The sequence below is a fragment of the Ictalurus punctatus genome, chromosome 17 (genome assembly GCF_001660625.3).
Source record: "Ictalurus punctatus breed USDA103 chromosome 17, Coco_2.0, whole genome shotgun sequence".
Taxonomy (NCBI): domain Eukaryota; kingdom Metazoa; phylum Chordata; class Actinopteri; order Siluriformes; family Ictaluridae; genus Ictalurus; species Ictalurus punctatus.
This window is the reverse complement of record NC_030432.2, coordinates 6,716,892-6,734,267: the sequence shown is the minus strand read 5'-3', so window position 1 is coordinate 6,734,267 and position 17,376 is coordinate 6,716,892. Positions and strand designations below refer to the sequence as shown.

Here is a 17,376-nt window from a genome sequence, read left to right as displayed (position 1 = left end):
GATTTATGCACAGCTTCTTCTTGATTAAAGACATGCATAAGACATAATTGAGTAGCATGCTGATACACCTCCATGTCCACAAGAGAGCGATGTCTTCCCATGCTCAAAACTTCACTTCTCATATAAGCCCTTGATTTCACCCTGTTTGTTACATTTGAACCAACCAAGTATAGTGCTATTATTCTCTACAAGGGAGACATTACCAAATATTTATTGTAGTGGTGCCTATATAAAGACAAGTCATGTTTAATAATATACAGTATCCCCATGTATTAACATAACCCAGTCACTAAGTGTTCAGCAGTTGCTGTAATTTGGCTGAATTATTTCCATATTATCTTGAGTAGGTGTGTTCGGTGCCCTGCGATGAACTGGTGTAGTATCCGACCTTGTGATCTGTGTTCACAGATCAGCAGCTTCAACAGCTTTAACAGCCTCATCTCTGGTAGGTGGGTTTCCTGACATGGACTGCTTGTTTCAGGTCCTTCCACAACTTTTCTATTGGATTAAAGTCAAGACATTGATTTGGCAATTCCAAAACATTAGCTTTATTTTTCTTTAACCATTTTTTTTTTGTAGAACAACTTTCTCTTGAGATTCAGTTCATGGACTGATGTCCTGACATTTTCCTTTATAATTCACTGGTATAATTCAAAATTCATTGTTTCATCAATGATGGCAAGTCGTCCTGGTCCAGATGCAGCAAAACAGACCCTAACTATGATACTACCACCACAATGTTTCACAGATGGGATAAGGTTCTTATGCAGGAATGCAGTGTTTTCCTTTCTCCAAACAAAACACTTCTCATTTAAACCAAAATTTCTATTTTGGTCTCATCCATCCACAAACTATTTTCCCAATCGCCTTCTGGCTTGTCCACATGATCTTTAGCAAACTGCAGACAGGCAGTAATGTTCATTTTGGAGATCAGTGTATTTTTCCTTTCAATGCTGCCTTGAACACTATTGTTGTTCAGTGTTCTCCTGATGGTGGACGAATGAACATTAACATTAGACATGTGAGAGAGGCTTTTAGTTGCTTAGAAGTTACACTGGCTCCTTTGTGACCTCATAGACTATTACAAGTCTTGCTCCTGGAGTGATCTTTGTTGGTCTCCACTCCTGGGGAGGGTAACACTGGTCTTGAATTTCCTCCACTTGTACACAATCTGTCTGACTGTGGATCGGTGGAATCCAAACTCTTTAGAGATGGTTTTGTAACCTTTTCCAGTCTGATGAGCTTCAACAACTCTTTTTTTTTTTTGTGGCCCTCAGAAATCTTCTTTGTTTGTGCCATGATACACTTCCACAAACATGTGCTGTGAAGATCAGACTGTGTTAGATCCCTGTTCTTTAAATAAAACAGAGTGCTCAGTCACACCCGATTGTCATCCCATTGATTGAAAACACCTGACTCTAATTTCACCTTCAAATTAACTGCTAATCCTAGAGGTTACTTTTGCCACTCACAGATATGTAATATTGGACCATTTTCCTCCATAAATAAATTTCCAAGTATAATAATTTTGTCTCATTTGTTTAATTGGCTTCTCTTTGTCTACTTTTAGGACTTGTGTGAAAATCTGATGTTGTTTTAGGTCGTATTTATGCAGATATAGAGACAATTCTAAAGAGTTCACAAACTTTCAAGCACCGCTGTACCATACTGGTAGCTATGTGTATATGTATAAAGTATATGATATCACATGAACAATCATACAGTAAATGATGTATACCATACATTATCTCCTTATTAAATGGTGTAGGCTGTATGTTAAATTACCCTAAATAATAAATCATACTTAGTTTAATTGGTTATATTACAAGTTCTCTTTCACAAAAGTTGCAATCCAAATAGTGCAAAATGAAAACAACAATTACGATGACTATTATTATCATTATTATTATTATTATTATTATTATTATTATACACTTTAAGAATATTGGTGCATCTGCCTTATTTTGTGCTGCTCTCAGCAAACCCATATGCTCTGATTGAGTTAATAACCGCAAGCAGTTCTTCATCAGAGATCGCTTGAGTCTGCATTGTTGTGGAGTTTGCCACAAGGAACAAGGATACATTGAAGGATAGCTGCTGTGTGTCTGAGAAACCTTTGGAACTGTACATAAAGGAGATACATAATGGCCTTCTGCAACTGACAAACAGGCACAAATGAGGATTACAAGATTTAAATCAACACACATCACTAATCCACATCATCGCCACAAAACTTTTTGTATATAATAACAAGCCATTTAAAAATAGGACAATGTTGAGAATTTGAAGAACTAGCTCAATAGAACTAGCAGAGATCAAAATCACAGTGCATGAACTTTCATAATTGTGTCATAGATGTGTTGCAAAAACAAAAGTTTTTTACTAGGAATTTGCTCTTAACTGAATTTGCTCCTTAAACTGAATTTCTCCTTTACACAAAACTTCAACAGTTTACTTGGAAGATTTAACTGTGGAAAATTCTCCAAATTTATGGTAAGCAGTTTACTGATTTATAATATAAATATTCATAGTGAAACTGGACCTGTAAAATATGTTTTCTTTAATATTATTATTGTACTTCTAAGAGCATTTCACATACTATTTCCTATCAGGGCTCTACAGTGCGACCATTTCACTCGCATTTGCGACTGAAAAGTATTTTGTGCGACAGTGAATAAATATTTATTCGCACCGGTGCCAGTGACCTGTTCGGAGTTGTAGAATACAATCGGAATAAAAACTACAGGAAGTCCAAAATGCATCTACACCGAGCAACAGTTGCTTTCACACTGCTTTTAATCATCTTAGTCAACCGAACAAGTGTGTAAATACTGCAGAGAAGCCATTATGATGAGCAACTCTGTACATCATCTGCTTCTCTCAACTTCCCGATCCCACAACCGCCATCTTTTATTGATCCCGGAAAATGACCTGAACTTTCACCTGCTCCTGTAGACACAGCGGTAAATTAATAATAATGCTAACGGTACAAGGTGGGTTTAATTCAAACTGCTTTATTAAATAATTCCTCACAAATCATAATCAAGACTAACAACTGTCCAGTCTGTAAAGATATAGTACACTGCTGCTCTCCTTCTACACCAACTCACAACGCATTTACTTCATTTAAGCTCACGGTTGCCAGATATCATTAGAAAAGTCAACTCTAGTTTCCACGTTGTGATATGATCCCCAAAATAACTCAATATTATCAGCAGACATGGCAACACTGTACTGGGGGAACCCATCTAAAAGGAACAACTGATAAACAAACAAACAAAAAACTAATAAAATGTAAAGACAGAAAATGTGCTTCGTTATAAATAAATCATTTAATATAAAAAATAGATATTATAATAACTTCATAAAATATAAATAAAATGAGAAATAATGTTTAATTACTATGGGTTGCATTTAATATCAATTTGACATTAAACTTAGTTCGCTACTTGCTTAGAAGCTATTAGCCTTTTTCCTAATATGGATCATGCTTGTGTTAATCTACTTTTAATTAGAACTCTTTATTGTTTAAAATATTTAAAAATAAATATTTTATGCTTGTTTATTTATCAATTAACCAACAGTATTTCTCATTGCTATTATTTTAACTCAGTTAACAGTGACCATGTCAATGTGGTATAAATGTATATAAACTAAAATAAACATTATAAAATATTAAACATTTTGGAAGACATTTTGCGAAAAAGTGTTAATTTCCCGGATGTATGGAGACTTTTGGGATACCCTGTGAATCCTTTAGTATCTTCAGTATCTAGCTACAGCATTAACAATCTTTAGCCAGTTAAAGTTTACACAGAAAGGCAAGACAATTTTTTAAAAAATATATACACTATATAGTCAAACATTTGTGGACACAGCTGGCCATCACACCCATATGTGGGACTGCCCCAGCTGTTGCCTGAAAGTTAGAAACACACACAGATGTCTACAATGTCTTTGTATGCTTTAACATTAAGATTTCCCTTTACTGTAAAACCCAAACATGTTCCAGCATGACAGTTTCCCTGTGCACAAAGTAAACTCCATAATGTCATGGTATAATAAGGTTGGTGTGGAATAACCTGGGTGCACAGAGCCCTTACTGATCACCTTTGAGATGCATTGGAAAACCAACTACATGCCAGGCCTTCTTGCCCGACATCAATGCCTGACATCACTAAAGCTCTTGTGGCTGAATGGGCACAAATCCAAACTGCCAAATTCCAAAAACTAGCAGAAAGCTAGTGGAGGCTGAGGGGGGATCATATTAATGCGCATGGTTTTGGCATTGGAATGTACAACAAACACATACAGTATATGTGTGATGGACGTTTATTCACATATTTTTGGCCATATAGTGTATATTTTATTGTGTGTGTGTGCGTGTGTGTGCATGTGTTTTACAGGTTCAGAAACAAACTCATTATGCAAGTAGCCAACAGGACTTCTTCCCAAAACCACACTGGGTCACACAGAGTGAGTCATGGCCGTCTATGCTAAACACCTTTTGGTAATCAGTGTTAGCCCACCACTTAGATAAATGTTAACCTGACCACCACTTCTGTCAGAGTCTCTCCATCTACATGGTGCTGTGTTAAAATAAGATACCACCTATTAGTAACCTACAACCCGGCCACATATAGTGTTCTGGTAGCTAACACTCACCCAGTTATCAAGCGCTTTTTGATAGTGGTGTGTGTGTGTGTGTGTGTGTGTGTGTGTGTGTGTGTGTGTGTGTGTGTGTGTGTGTGCGCATGTGTATGTGTGCCCTGTCAGAGCAGGAGGGGCTACACTTACAGCTACACTGCCTGTGAGAGCCAAACCAAAGTACAAATAAACAACTTGTCTACGACACCAGCGGCACCTGGGAAAACAGATACAAGTAGATAAACTCCCAGGTTAACATACATGTACAAACTCAGACACACACACACACACATACACACACACCTTTAGAAGTTGAGTGGCACTGTAGGCTTTAAAAATGTGATAATGTATGTGATATAGAAGTATAATTAGCATGACTTGTGTTACGACCACAATAACATGGAACTGTCAATAAGAGTTAAAAAAAAAACAAAAAAAAACGAAACAAACAAACTAATATACAAGCCAAGAAAATTAAAATACAAGAAAATTGTTGTTTTTTAAAAAATAAATAAATAAATAAATAATGTGTTGAGCTTTCTTTCTTTGTCACCACTAAAAACTTCAAATCCATACAAATCTATGTATGTTAGCAATAAATGAAGATCAGTTGTGTGATATTGTGTATCACTGACATCACACAGTGCAATTCAGTATAATGAGAACTTGCATATTTCCTGTTTTGTAGCTTTAACTATGTGGACTATTTAGTATATCACCATATTTAAATATAGCCGTTCCTTGTGTTTCAAAGTGCTCATCACTTTTATTTGACTGGAAATGAAGGTATCGTGTAACTGTAAAATATTTTATTACTAAGAAATGACTAAAATTACACTGTAATTTTACAGTATTGTCATATTGAGAACATGAACCTAACTAAATACAGTCTAATGTTATATAGAGTAACACCATTCTGGTTTCAGAATACGTTACTCTGCTAGACCCCGCTTCATCTGTAAGACCTGCAGATGGAAAATTGAAACAACAATGCAAGATAAAAGGCTTTCATTTTGTCCTAAAAAACTGAATTAAAAGCAGTCTATGGACACCACATCTAGGCCTGGATTATAGTAAATAAAACAAAACAGATGTTTACTAAAAAGCCAATAAAAAGACATAATATGAAGAGTCAAGTCGTTCCATAATATGTGTAATCATCATCATCATCATCATCATCATCACCATTATCGTCACCAGTAAAAATGGAGTATAGTAAAATAGAGCAATAGAGTAAAGATAAATGATGTACTGTAGTTGCCTGTCGGATATCAGTTGGTAAACCAATTTGGGGTATATGGAGTAAGATGTATGATACTGTAATGTATTATGTTGCTAATCTATTCAGTGCTTTAAAAAACTAGTAGCAGTAATATAAATCCATACTAAAAGTGTCTGTGAGCCAATGTAATGAAATGTTCCTCAAATGACTGTGTAATTGTAACAATTTCCCGAGGAGTCGGTGCAAGTGCAGACAGACTTGATTTACAATAATGCACAAACCAAAGAAACTAAGGCAAGACAAGACAATTAAAACTAGAAAAACAAAGACAAAACAAGGCAAGGGATTTTTAACAGAGACACACTACTCACAAAAATATAACTACATCCTAACTACACAACCACAATACTCAGCAAGAAGGGAGACAACTGGCAGAACTTATATCGAAGTGAGCTGGACAACAAAGGACGTGTGAAGTAGTGGTCTGGAGGGGAATTACAGTGCACAGCTCCACAAGCCAGTCCCAACACAGTGCACAGCTCCACAAGCCAGTAACAACACAGTGCACAGCTCCACAAGCCAGTCCCAACAACACACAGACACACACACAGCAAAACAGCAATTAGTATTAATCCAACCACAGCTGTTAGTCTTACTTGTCACTGTCGCCACTAGCTTGTTCATTAAGCAACTAAATATATATCTAAAGTACATAAAGATTTTAGCTGCTTGGTGACAGTGTTTATTCTTCAAAGCACTGTACTAATAAAACTGGTTTAACACGACTGAGATAATTCTAAATAATATCATTTGCTTCCTAGTAAGTCTAAAGGCACAGCTGGAAATGAAGAACTCAGCTTCACTGTTAAAAGTTTAGATGATATTTTAGGTTTTATTGATGTGGTTGGATTTCACTTTTACTAACTTTTAAAGATTGCAATTCTCTCTGTCGTTATGTTCCAGAAGTTGATCTGACAGTGACCTGAAGAAAGCAGAGCTAGAAGAATGTGTTCAAACCAAAGATTGGCATGTGTATATACGCTGTATTCCAAATGTTATATACAGTGTATGCACATTTTAACGTTTCAACAAGTCACCCAGTGCTTTTTCGTGGCTTTAAATTAATTTAACTGAAGCTGTTGTAATTTCATGTCTCATGAAACTCATGGCCAGTCATTGTAAGTCTTTTTTTTTTCTTTTTGGAGGTAAATAACTTTTTTTAAAGACCTATAGTCAACATGTCAACTGTATGTTAGTTCATCACTACACTCCACAACTTTTGCTGTAATTTTGTAAGCAATCTCCAAGCATTTGCTTAGGATACTGTCCACTTCAAGCATAATTAGAACAAGGGACATTTTATGCATATTCGTGAGTGATCAACAACAATGGCATACTTTGTCACCAAAAGAGCCCTATTTGTTTAATCTTTCCAGTCGCCCTTTTACTGTAATAAGCAAGAATTAGAAGTTAGTATCCAGCTCAATATTAGCTGCAGAAAAGTGGCCTGATGTAGTAGATGAACCAGAGGCCCAATGCGTCAAAGTCAGCTGCCTGCCCTTCCATCCTTTCCTGATAGACAGACCCAGAGAAAAGCCCGTTTAGTTCCTTCAGTGGACGATGAAAACATAATTCTCTGATTTAGCCCCCTGCTGAGGGTAGACATTAGTGCCTGATGACAGAAGCAGATCAAGGTATGAGGATATGAGTGGGAAATTGTAAAAGAGTTTCATGTTTCCAGGTCTGTGAAAAGATTTGTTCAAGGCACTCCAATTTGATGCATTTTCCCATGTTGTGCAGGACAGCTCATATTGTTCTGAAGATTTCTTACAATGACTCCGTGTCTTGGCCCTAAGCAGGCTGGTGGATTGCAGATGCCATCTTCGTGAAGCCTGCTTAGTCATTTGCTTGCAGGCAGCAGGCCAGAGCACATGGGGCTCTGCTACACTTACCTTCTTCAGGGGATATCAGTAAGTGACGCAAACTTCTCCAGCGCTTTTTTCCCCAAAACAAACCTTTCAGCTGTTTATGTTGTCTTGGATGAACTTTTTGACATGTGTCTCCTTATCACCATCTTTCCAGGTGCTGAAATGGAGCTAATATGCCTTTTCCTATTTTTAATGCATGGGATGCCTTTGGCTTTTACTCAGTTTAATGGCTACAACTGTGATCCAGCATTCCACAGTAGATTCCCAGGTAAGGAGATATAAACACCCGAGCATTGCCGTTTATCTTTCTGGACTAAGTGCTGCATTTAAAATTTTGCTGTCCTTTTTCCCTACTTTATCCTTACCTGAAGCCGAAAAAGATATCACTGTGTACTGTGGTGTGCAGACCATCACACTGAAGATCAACTTCTGTCCAGTGCTCTACTCGGGCTACACTGATGCTGACCTGGCCCTGAACGGGCATCATGGTGATGCTCAATGCCGCGGTTTCATCAATAACAACACGTTCCCCACAGCAGTGCTGTTCAGCATTAGCCTCAGCACACTGGAGGCCTGTGGAAACATGCTGGTGGTGAGACATGCTGAACTGTTAAATACTAATGTGACTGCTTGGTCAGGAGAAGCCAAGCCCCTAGTACACTTTACTGTATTTAAATTATTTGTGGTGCATGGCTGTGTGCACCAAACAAACATTATTAGTGTTAAACAAATAACATTTTAGCACTACCATTGTGATGAGCAATTGTTTAGACTAGTACTTGTGACTCTTTAAAGATACAGTAATATCTCCTTTTAAAAAAAAACACAGTTATAAAATGTTATAACAGTTATAACCCAGTTATAAAAATCTATCTTTTGGCAGGTTTCTGCAGCTCATGGCCACAATGCTTTTGGAAATATATCCCTGGTACAGATAGGGAATGTATCAGGCTACATCGATACCCCTGACCCTCCAACCATCATTAGCTACCTGCCTGGCTTGCTTTATAAATTCAGCTGCAGTTATCCTCTGGAGTACCTGGTTAACAACTCTCAGCTGGCATCGTAAGTCTTTTTCTCTGTATGTCTGTTTTTAATTCCAAATCGTCACTTAGATAAACTTAGGAGTGGGGTAGAAGTGTGCTATTTGTTCATCATACAATGTTTTGATCATTTTAGATCAATTAAATATTAGATACAGTTTTTAGAAGTGTTTTAAAACATTTTTGTTACCTCAGTGCACTGTATTGTTAATTTTGCACACCTTGCCTGTACTGTTTTCAAGATCTTCAGCAGCAATAGCAGTAAAAGACAACAATGGAACCTTTGTGAGCACCTTGAGCTTGATTCTATACAATGTAAGTGAACTTGATAATATAGTTGATTTCAGTGTAAACATTTGCATCATACACAGTTGCCTATTTTAGACTCATATCATATTTACAGAGTTTGTGTTAATGATACTGTATATAATGTCATAGAAAAATATCTAACCACAAGACAGCTCTCTTTTAGTGAAAATGAAACATTGCACGTCACATTTTCATTTTTTACTATGTGCATTCTTTTTCATTGGTATTGTTCCCTAGATGGGTAAATATAATTTTACTGAATGTTAATAAATAATTTAATTATTTCTCAGGATTCATCCTTCAGTCAGCAGTTGTCCATTCCCATGGCTGGTCTGGCTTTGAAGACTAGAGTGTTTGCTGCTGTCAAGGCCACTAATCTAGATAAGAGGTACTGTTTAAAAAAAAAAAAAAAAACCTCCATACTACAAAATTAACTTTGTTATGAAATGGAGTATAGAGTAACATGACTTAGACACTTACCCATTTGCTTATTGTGAATATTGATTCTTTAAAAGAGGAATAAGTTAACAAATACAGTTATTACAACAAAACATACTAATGACATAATTTAATATGCTTAGTTCTCTCATTTGAATCAAATATAGAATATACATTTATTTAAAAATGTTTAAAATCAGAGGTTTGATTAGCTTCAGCAACACAAATGGTTGCTTATCTCTCCCACTCCCCCTTCCTTCCTGCCCAGGTGGAATATACTGATGGATTACTGTTACACCACCCCCTCTGGGAATCCCAATGATGAGATACGCTACGATCTTTTCTTCGGGTACTTTCACATTATCTAAAGTGGTGCGTTAAGCGGTGCGCATTAACCAGCAGAGAGCTCATTACCTGCTTAAACCAACCACTCACTATACAAATCTCTTACAATGGCCTTTTACAGAATGCTTCATCTGTGTGTGTGTGTGTGTGTGCGTGTGTGTGTGTGTGTGTGTGTGTGTGTGTGTGTACTCAGAAATAGTCTGATTCTTAGTTTCATTTTCCTAATAGATGTCACAAAGACCCACAGACCACAGTTTTTGAGAATGGGAAAAGCCAGATGGGCCGCTTTGCCTTTGAAGTTTTCCGGTTTGTGAAACACAAAAACCAGAGGATGTCCACTGTCTTCTTGCACTGTGTCACAAAGTTGTGTCGTGTGGATGACTGTGCAGCATTGATGCCGGTAAAATTGTTTTTTGTTTGTCTAAATCTTGTTAAACTTATTGTATTACTATTTTCACACCAAAATCAAGGCATTTTAAGCAGGGTGTAATTTTAATACTTAATGTCTGTGCTGAATGCTATTTCTTATCTCAGATCTGTGGAAGAAGAAGAAAGAGGGACACCACAGCTCCTCATGCTTCTGCTGAAGATGCTATCATAACTGCAGGCCCTATAATCACCAGAGGTGGTGAGAGAATAGTTAAATGTAGAACCCTAAAGTGTTCTTCAGTTTTCCCGTCTGGCTTATTCGGTTATTTGTCTTAATGCATATTATTCAGTAACTACCATGAATTATGGTATGTCCTGGGGTGCTCAGTATATACATCAGAATTTACATACATCCAATCACACTTAAAGTTAAAACTTAATCTTAAAGATTTGATTCTGTATTGATTCTAATTTTCCCAGAACAGAAAATAGCTGCAAAACAATTTATATATATATATATATATATATATATATATATATATATATATATATATATATATATATATATATATATATATATTTGTACTAGTTTTATCAGTTTGCCAGTTTACTATCATATTGGTGTCTATAACACAAATTGACAGGTACAAAAATCTCTGAAAGACCCATTTTGATTTCAGGGGCGCTTCAGCTATCCAAAGAACTTTTGACAAATAAATTTTTTTCTAACTATGCATATATAATATTCCAATTTACCATAACCCATTAAGTAATTTTTCTTTTGTAGATGAAAGCTCAACCACCAACTCACAACTTGGTAAGTTCTTTTTTGGTCACTGTGTATTATTACCAGATCCAGTATTTTGTCCCATTCGAAGATGTTGTCTTCCCCCTTTCAACAGACATATAATTACATGTTGCCTATGATAAAACACATCACATACAATGTTGATGTTGAAACAAGGTTGGAGGTGTGGGAGTTAGGCTGATGGATTCACTTTTTCCATGAATCCTCCCGATACTTTGGATGTAAATTTAGCTCCCCAGTCACTCACAGTGTCCTCCGGGATGCCAAAGTACTTGACCACATGGTTAAAGATAAGCTCCATAGCCTCAATGGTGGAAGGAAGTCCAGGGAGAGAAAGCAGACAAAGGAACTTGGAAAACTGGTCTACTGTTACGATAATGACAGTGTTGTTCTGAAACATGGGGAGGTCAGAAACAAAGGGCAGGGTTTGGGGTACTTTGGCTTGGGCTCATGAAGAGCATTACAAGATAAACATATGGGGCCACCACTGTTTACATAGAAGCAATTTGTGTGTTCTGTGAGTCTAGCAGGTGGGGAGGTGTAAGCCCATGTGATCACTTTGCCTCTGAGATGAGATGGCATGTATTTCTTGTCTGCTGGGCATTGTGCAGGAAATCTCACCTCTCGTGTGTTCGCTATCTCCCAATCCCATGTCCTAAGTTGTAGCCCCAACAAAACCTGATTGTGGTAGGATACATGATTTCTCAGGGAGGGTTTGGATAAAGTCAGCCTTTGTGTTCCTGGAGCCTGGTCTGTAGGAAATTGTGAACTGAAACCAAGCAACAATAGGGTGTAGCATTCTTGGTGAGAGTTCAGTCTTTTAACTGACTTATTATACTCAACGTTCTTGTGGCCTGTGAAAATTGTAAAGGGATAGAGTTCCTCCTCCAATCAGTGGCAACATTCCTCCAGAGATAATTTCATGGCAAGGTATTTTCTGTTGCCAATGTCATAGTTGCGTTCAGCTGGGGATAGCTTCCTGGAAAAGAAGGCCAAGGGGTGCAGCTTGGGCTTCTTTCCAAACCTCTGTGACAGGACAGCACCCACCCCTGTTTCAGAGGCATCCACCTGTGCTATGAAAGACTTGTAAGAATCAGGGTGTTTAAGAATGGGGCTGATGTGAAGGCTTCCCTGAGGCACTTGTATGCCTGGTTTGCTGAGGTGTTCCAATGAAGCACCTTGGGACCTGTCTTAAGCAAGAAGGTTAAGGGTGAGGCAATGGTGTTGAAACCCCTGATGAAGCTCCTATGAAAGTTTGCAAACCCTAGAAATCATTGTAGCTCCTAAACAGTGGTTAGAACAGGCCAGTTCATAATGGCCATGACCTTGTCCTGGTCCATAAATGCCAATTCTGGGCTAATGATATATCCTAAGGGAAGATCTTTGAAAGATGACATTTGCATTTCTCCCCTGTAACATAGAGTTGGTTCTCCAAGAGATGAGCAAGACCTTTCTGACATGGTGGATGTGTGGTTCTTTACTTAGGGAGTAGCTCAAGATATAATCAATGTACGCTATTATGAATTTGCCTAGCATGTTAACGTCACTGCTGAGACATTAGAATACTGCTGGTAGTCTACTACTCTGTAGTGGATAAGGGGTAAATGGGGTTATGTAGGGGCAAGACACTTGCCATGAGCTCAGTGGTATAGTTATATGTGCAGTGAGGTGGCATCCCACTGGCTTTGGTTTTGCTGAAAACCTCCTTTACGTAATGATACTCCAGTTTTCACTTTTGTGCATGCATATAAGGGAATCCAGCACTATGTTGAACTTAATCATTAGAACATAGACAGTAACGAGGGGAGAGATTTGCTTTTGGTGGAGGGCACTGACACAGTGATGGCCCACCACACCACTCTCACTTTAACCTCCCCTCGGTTCCTTTGCAGGAGATCATTTAGTGAGTCATGGTCAATGAATGCTTCAAGGGACCCCTGATTGTCCCAACATGAGGATGTTCAACTCAGTGAGGATGTTCAACTCTTGCCAATAAGGGGCTTTGAGTGCCGGCTTGTTCCAGTCACTGCCAGCGGCCAATGTGCGAAGGTTCAGAGCAAGCTCGTCTACCCTGTATGCCGTTGAGGAGCCTCTCTCTAATCTCTTTGACCTTTGACATATGGAATGTGGCTGACATGGTCATAGGAAGAAACATGTTCTCCTCCTTGAGCACAAATTGTAGTGGCACAGGTTAGCATTTAATCCGTTTGCAAGCTGATGAACTGAGTCATTTTGTTTCACTTGGAAACTCCTTCTTGGCTTGAAAAGAATACTGAACAGTGTAGCATGAAGCCTTTAGACCAGCCAGGATCACCTATATATTGGTCTGGGCATGCAATGAGCTGAGAAGCAGATAGAGCGGGTGCAACCTGAAGGAAGTCTTTGTGGTGTGGAGCTGTGCTAGCTGTACGTTGATCAGGGCTATCTGCTGCTGTTGTTCTCCAATCAGGCGGCCTTGTTCTGCCACAGCCTGATTCGAATCCAAGTTACCTGCTACTACCAATTTATTCTGTCAGGCAACAGGGAGAGACAAAACTAGCAGACAAATGGTCTGCACTTATATAGCACTTTTTTAACCTTAGTGGTTCCAAAGCACTTTACACTGTGTCTCATTCACCCTTTCCCACACACACTCACACACCAATGGTAGCAGAGCCATCGGGAGCAACTTGGCGTTCAGTGTCTTGCCCAAGGACACTTCGGCATGTGGAGTCATGTGGGCTGGGAATCAAACCACCAACCCTACGATTAGTGGACAACCCGCTCTACCATCTGAGCCACATCCCCCCAAATCAGACAAAACCAAATCATAAAACAAACAGAGTATCAAAAAACAAACAGTGGCCTGGTGATTGGCAAACAGCATAGACTAGGCAAAACAGGAATCAAAAACCAGGAGAATCAGAAACAAAATCAAAACCATTGTTTCAGAATCACAAAATACAAAAGCTTGGGAACAACTGGTAACAAAGACACAGAGTGTATACTTCGCATTGAGTGTGTGAACTAGGAGTCCTTATATACTGTGAGTTTGACTGTGTTTGATAGGTTTCGGGAGTATATAATCAGAATGACAATGAGCTTGAATGTGACTGAATTTGTGAGTGCTGGGTACTGGGTACTGGGTACTACACTGTTGCAGCTGCCATGTTTGTAGGCCACATTGTGTTCTGGGAATTGTAGTGTGACACCGATTCCAGCATTGACATGACAAGCAACAAAGTAATTCTATGCTTAAAGTGTAATTTGGTACCAAAAACTTTAATGAGAAAAAAACTATTATTGAAAGCCTCCTGTTTCTCTAATAAGCTTCATCTAGCAACCCTTCCTCACCACTGGACACAGTGACAAGTGCTCTTGTTGCCGGGGTGGCAGTGTTGGGCCTGATGAGCCTGAGCTTCTTCGTCCTTTCCATCAGGCTTCTGCGCAGGTCCAGTCCCACATCTCTCACTAGCATCTGGAACCCCAGTTTCAAATAAAATCACAGCTTTCTGTATCTTTTTCCACCTGGGTCACTGCCAATTACAGAAATTATGTATTGGCAGGCCCAGAATTCTGTCTTCCAACTATTTTTTCTTCTTATTCTACTATGTTACTCCTTTTAACTTCTTTATATCTTCTACTTCATACAATCTTCGGTTATGATTTACAATTTACTCTTATTGTACTTGTGTAAAGTAGACACGAGCAGCCAAAGTTTTTGTTTATTACCTCACTTAGTTGTAATTATACACCTTTATTGAAAATGAGGATAAAGTAGTATAGTAGAAAGTATAACACATGCAATACATGATTCTTTGAGCTCAAACTTACAGGGACTTTGTATGGTTTAATTTAATCATGTTTTTTCAAGCACAAAAAGTTTTTTTAAGTAGTGCATTTCTCCAAAACACTGGTTTCAAAATTATCAACACCCTTACAATTAATATTTTGTGATGCCTGCCATGGAGAGAGTTTCGTCTCTGTCTGTAATGTCTAACAATGCTGGAGGCACTTTTTGAGGGACCTTTACAGGGCCCAGTCTGGAGACTGAGATGGTCATTGCAAAACATTGATTTGTGTTAACTATTTGTGTTAATTTAGTAATGTTGACTCATCATCTTTCTGAAAGCTCTGGCCACAAAACAGCCCCAAAGGTGCTTCTTGTATGCAGTCAACTTCTGTCATGCATACCATCACATGCTGATGGTGTGCATGTCAAAAATGTTTGGTGTCTTTTGACCACAACATACAATTATAATAATCCTCCATGAGTTTCAGGTGCCGCATGTGGAGATTTTCTCTGGAAAGCCTCATTTCCTGCAATGCTTCCCGAAAGCTTTTTATAAAAAGTAAAAAAAATAAATTAATTTAAAATGAAAAAAAAAAAAACCCCACAAGAATCAACTGTGCAATTTTAAAGCTGTAAAATGTTAATGAAAAATAATACTGGGAATAATGAAACACTTGAAAAAAATATTTTTCAAGTTTTTCCAATGACAATTTGCATGCATTTAAAATATTTTTTAGGGGTGTAAATAATTTTGGCACATATATGTTTAAGAGAATGTGAATTATTGTGGCTAGTGTTTATTTTATAACATAATTTTTGCTTATTTTTATGAGGATTGCCAATAATTCTATATATGTTTATGAATATCATAGTGTATGAGTAGCAATATGTTTATGATGTGAAAATGCACTGTATGTATCTGTAATAAACTTTACACTTTAGAAGTATTTCATGTTCTTAGTCACTAGACACTGTTTAAATGCCACATATCATTATATCAACATATCAACAATTGGTTGGTTGTTTACTGATTTTGTAAAATGTTGTTTTGCATTAAAGATGTTTGTACTATGTGTATTTCCCATAAGTACACTATATTTGACTTATTTTTGTCTGCAATGATCCATTAGTATTGAATCAAACTGCCTCCAGTTTATAGTGCATTGTTTGTAATAGTTTGATATTGATAATTATTTAACAGTTGCATGTATCAGTGGAAGCTGCTGTTGATATTACTGACATTAACATATTACAAAAGAAAAATAACAAAAATTCTAGCAATGTAAAACAAATAGCAAAGAACAGTGATCTACGGAGCCCCCCTAGTGTCAAAACTGAGGGCACGGATTACACATGGCTGTATTTTTATTTTTTTCTTACCTGACACTAGGGGAGCTCCATAGTAACCTGTCGCTGTACTAGGGAATTTTTTTTTGCCTTTTACCATGAGGCCAAGTGGCACAATTTGGAGGGTGTCTGTGGCCTGGCCTGCCATCCTGGCACACATGAGCCAATCATCCAAATCTAGCAGTATTCTTATACTTTATGCTCTTAGGAGTGAAACAATTGCTTGCATTCATCTTGTGAATATCCTCTGTGCTAGATAGTAGATGTGGAGCAAATGGAACATTGACATATACGAGGACGTCTGACAATTTCCAAATCAGGAAGTTGGAGTACAAACCCCTGTTCTGTCACATTCAAACTCATGTTCAAAAGTAATTATTATACATCTATCACCAGTGAAGTTATTCTGGTTAACCCAAAATAAAGATCAACTGTTTCTGTAGGAAACTTTTTTCGACATCTTCTTGGTTTCATCCGACTGATGAAGACATGGTCCACAAATAGCTTACAAAGCATGTACTTGACCTCATTGTGGAAAGGTACTGTTCAGGAGAGGGGTACAAAAGAATTTCCAAAACATTCCAAACCTTCCAGGACGCAACAACCAAAAGCACAAATCCAAGTCAATAATGGAATGGCTTCAGAAGAAGACCAAAGTTTTGGAATGGCCCAGTCAGAGCCGAGATCTAAATCCTATTGAAACCCGTTGAACGACATGAAGATATCTGTGCACAGGAGATCCCCTTTGAGCATTTTGTTCAAGGAAGACTGGAATAAAATTGCCAAATAAAGGTGTGCTAAGTTGGCCCACTCTTACCCAAAAAGAGTGTATTAGAAGCAAAATATGCTTTAACAAAATATTATTTAAGGGGCATGCACACTCGTGCACCCATGTTATTTAAAATTTTTTTCTTTTCTTTTTTCCTTAAAAAAAATCTATTTGTTTTTCACTTGAATTTTGTTGGTTGCTATGTCACATTAAAGATGGAAAAAAATCTGGCATGATTTATTTCAGTTTCTTTTTTCTTTTTTTTTTACATCATATAACATCACATCACAAAACTTTTAAATTCACTGTAAACAAACAGGTCAAATAAAAATCTAAGTTAAAAAAAACAACTAATAAGTAAATAACATTTAATAATTTC

The 17,376-nt window shown here is 37.6% G+C and overlaps 1 protein-coding gene across 1 annotated transcript; it reads left to right on the top strand.

The window, feature by feature from the left end:
• Window positions 1–7,959: 7,959 nt before the first annotated feature.
• Window positions 7,960–15,883, top strand: zpld1b (zona pellucida-like domain containing 1b). Its single transcript, XM_017490444.3, has 10 exons — window positions 7,960–8,065; window positions 8,169–8,389; window positions 8,681–8,862; window positions 9,083–9,155; window positions 9,440–9,537; window positions 9,856–9,936; window positions 10,161–10,332; window positions 10,467–10,560; window positions 11,089–11,118; window positions 14,419–15,883. The coding sequence occupies exons 1-10, from the start codon at window positions 7,960–7,962 to the stop codon at window positions 14,586–14,588; spliced, it is 1,227 nt and encodes a 408-aa protein (XP_017345933.1). The 3' UTR covers window positions 14,589–15,883.
• Window positions 15,884–17,376: the final 1,493 nt, after the last annotated feature.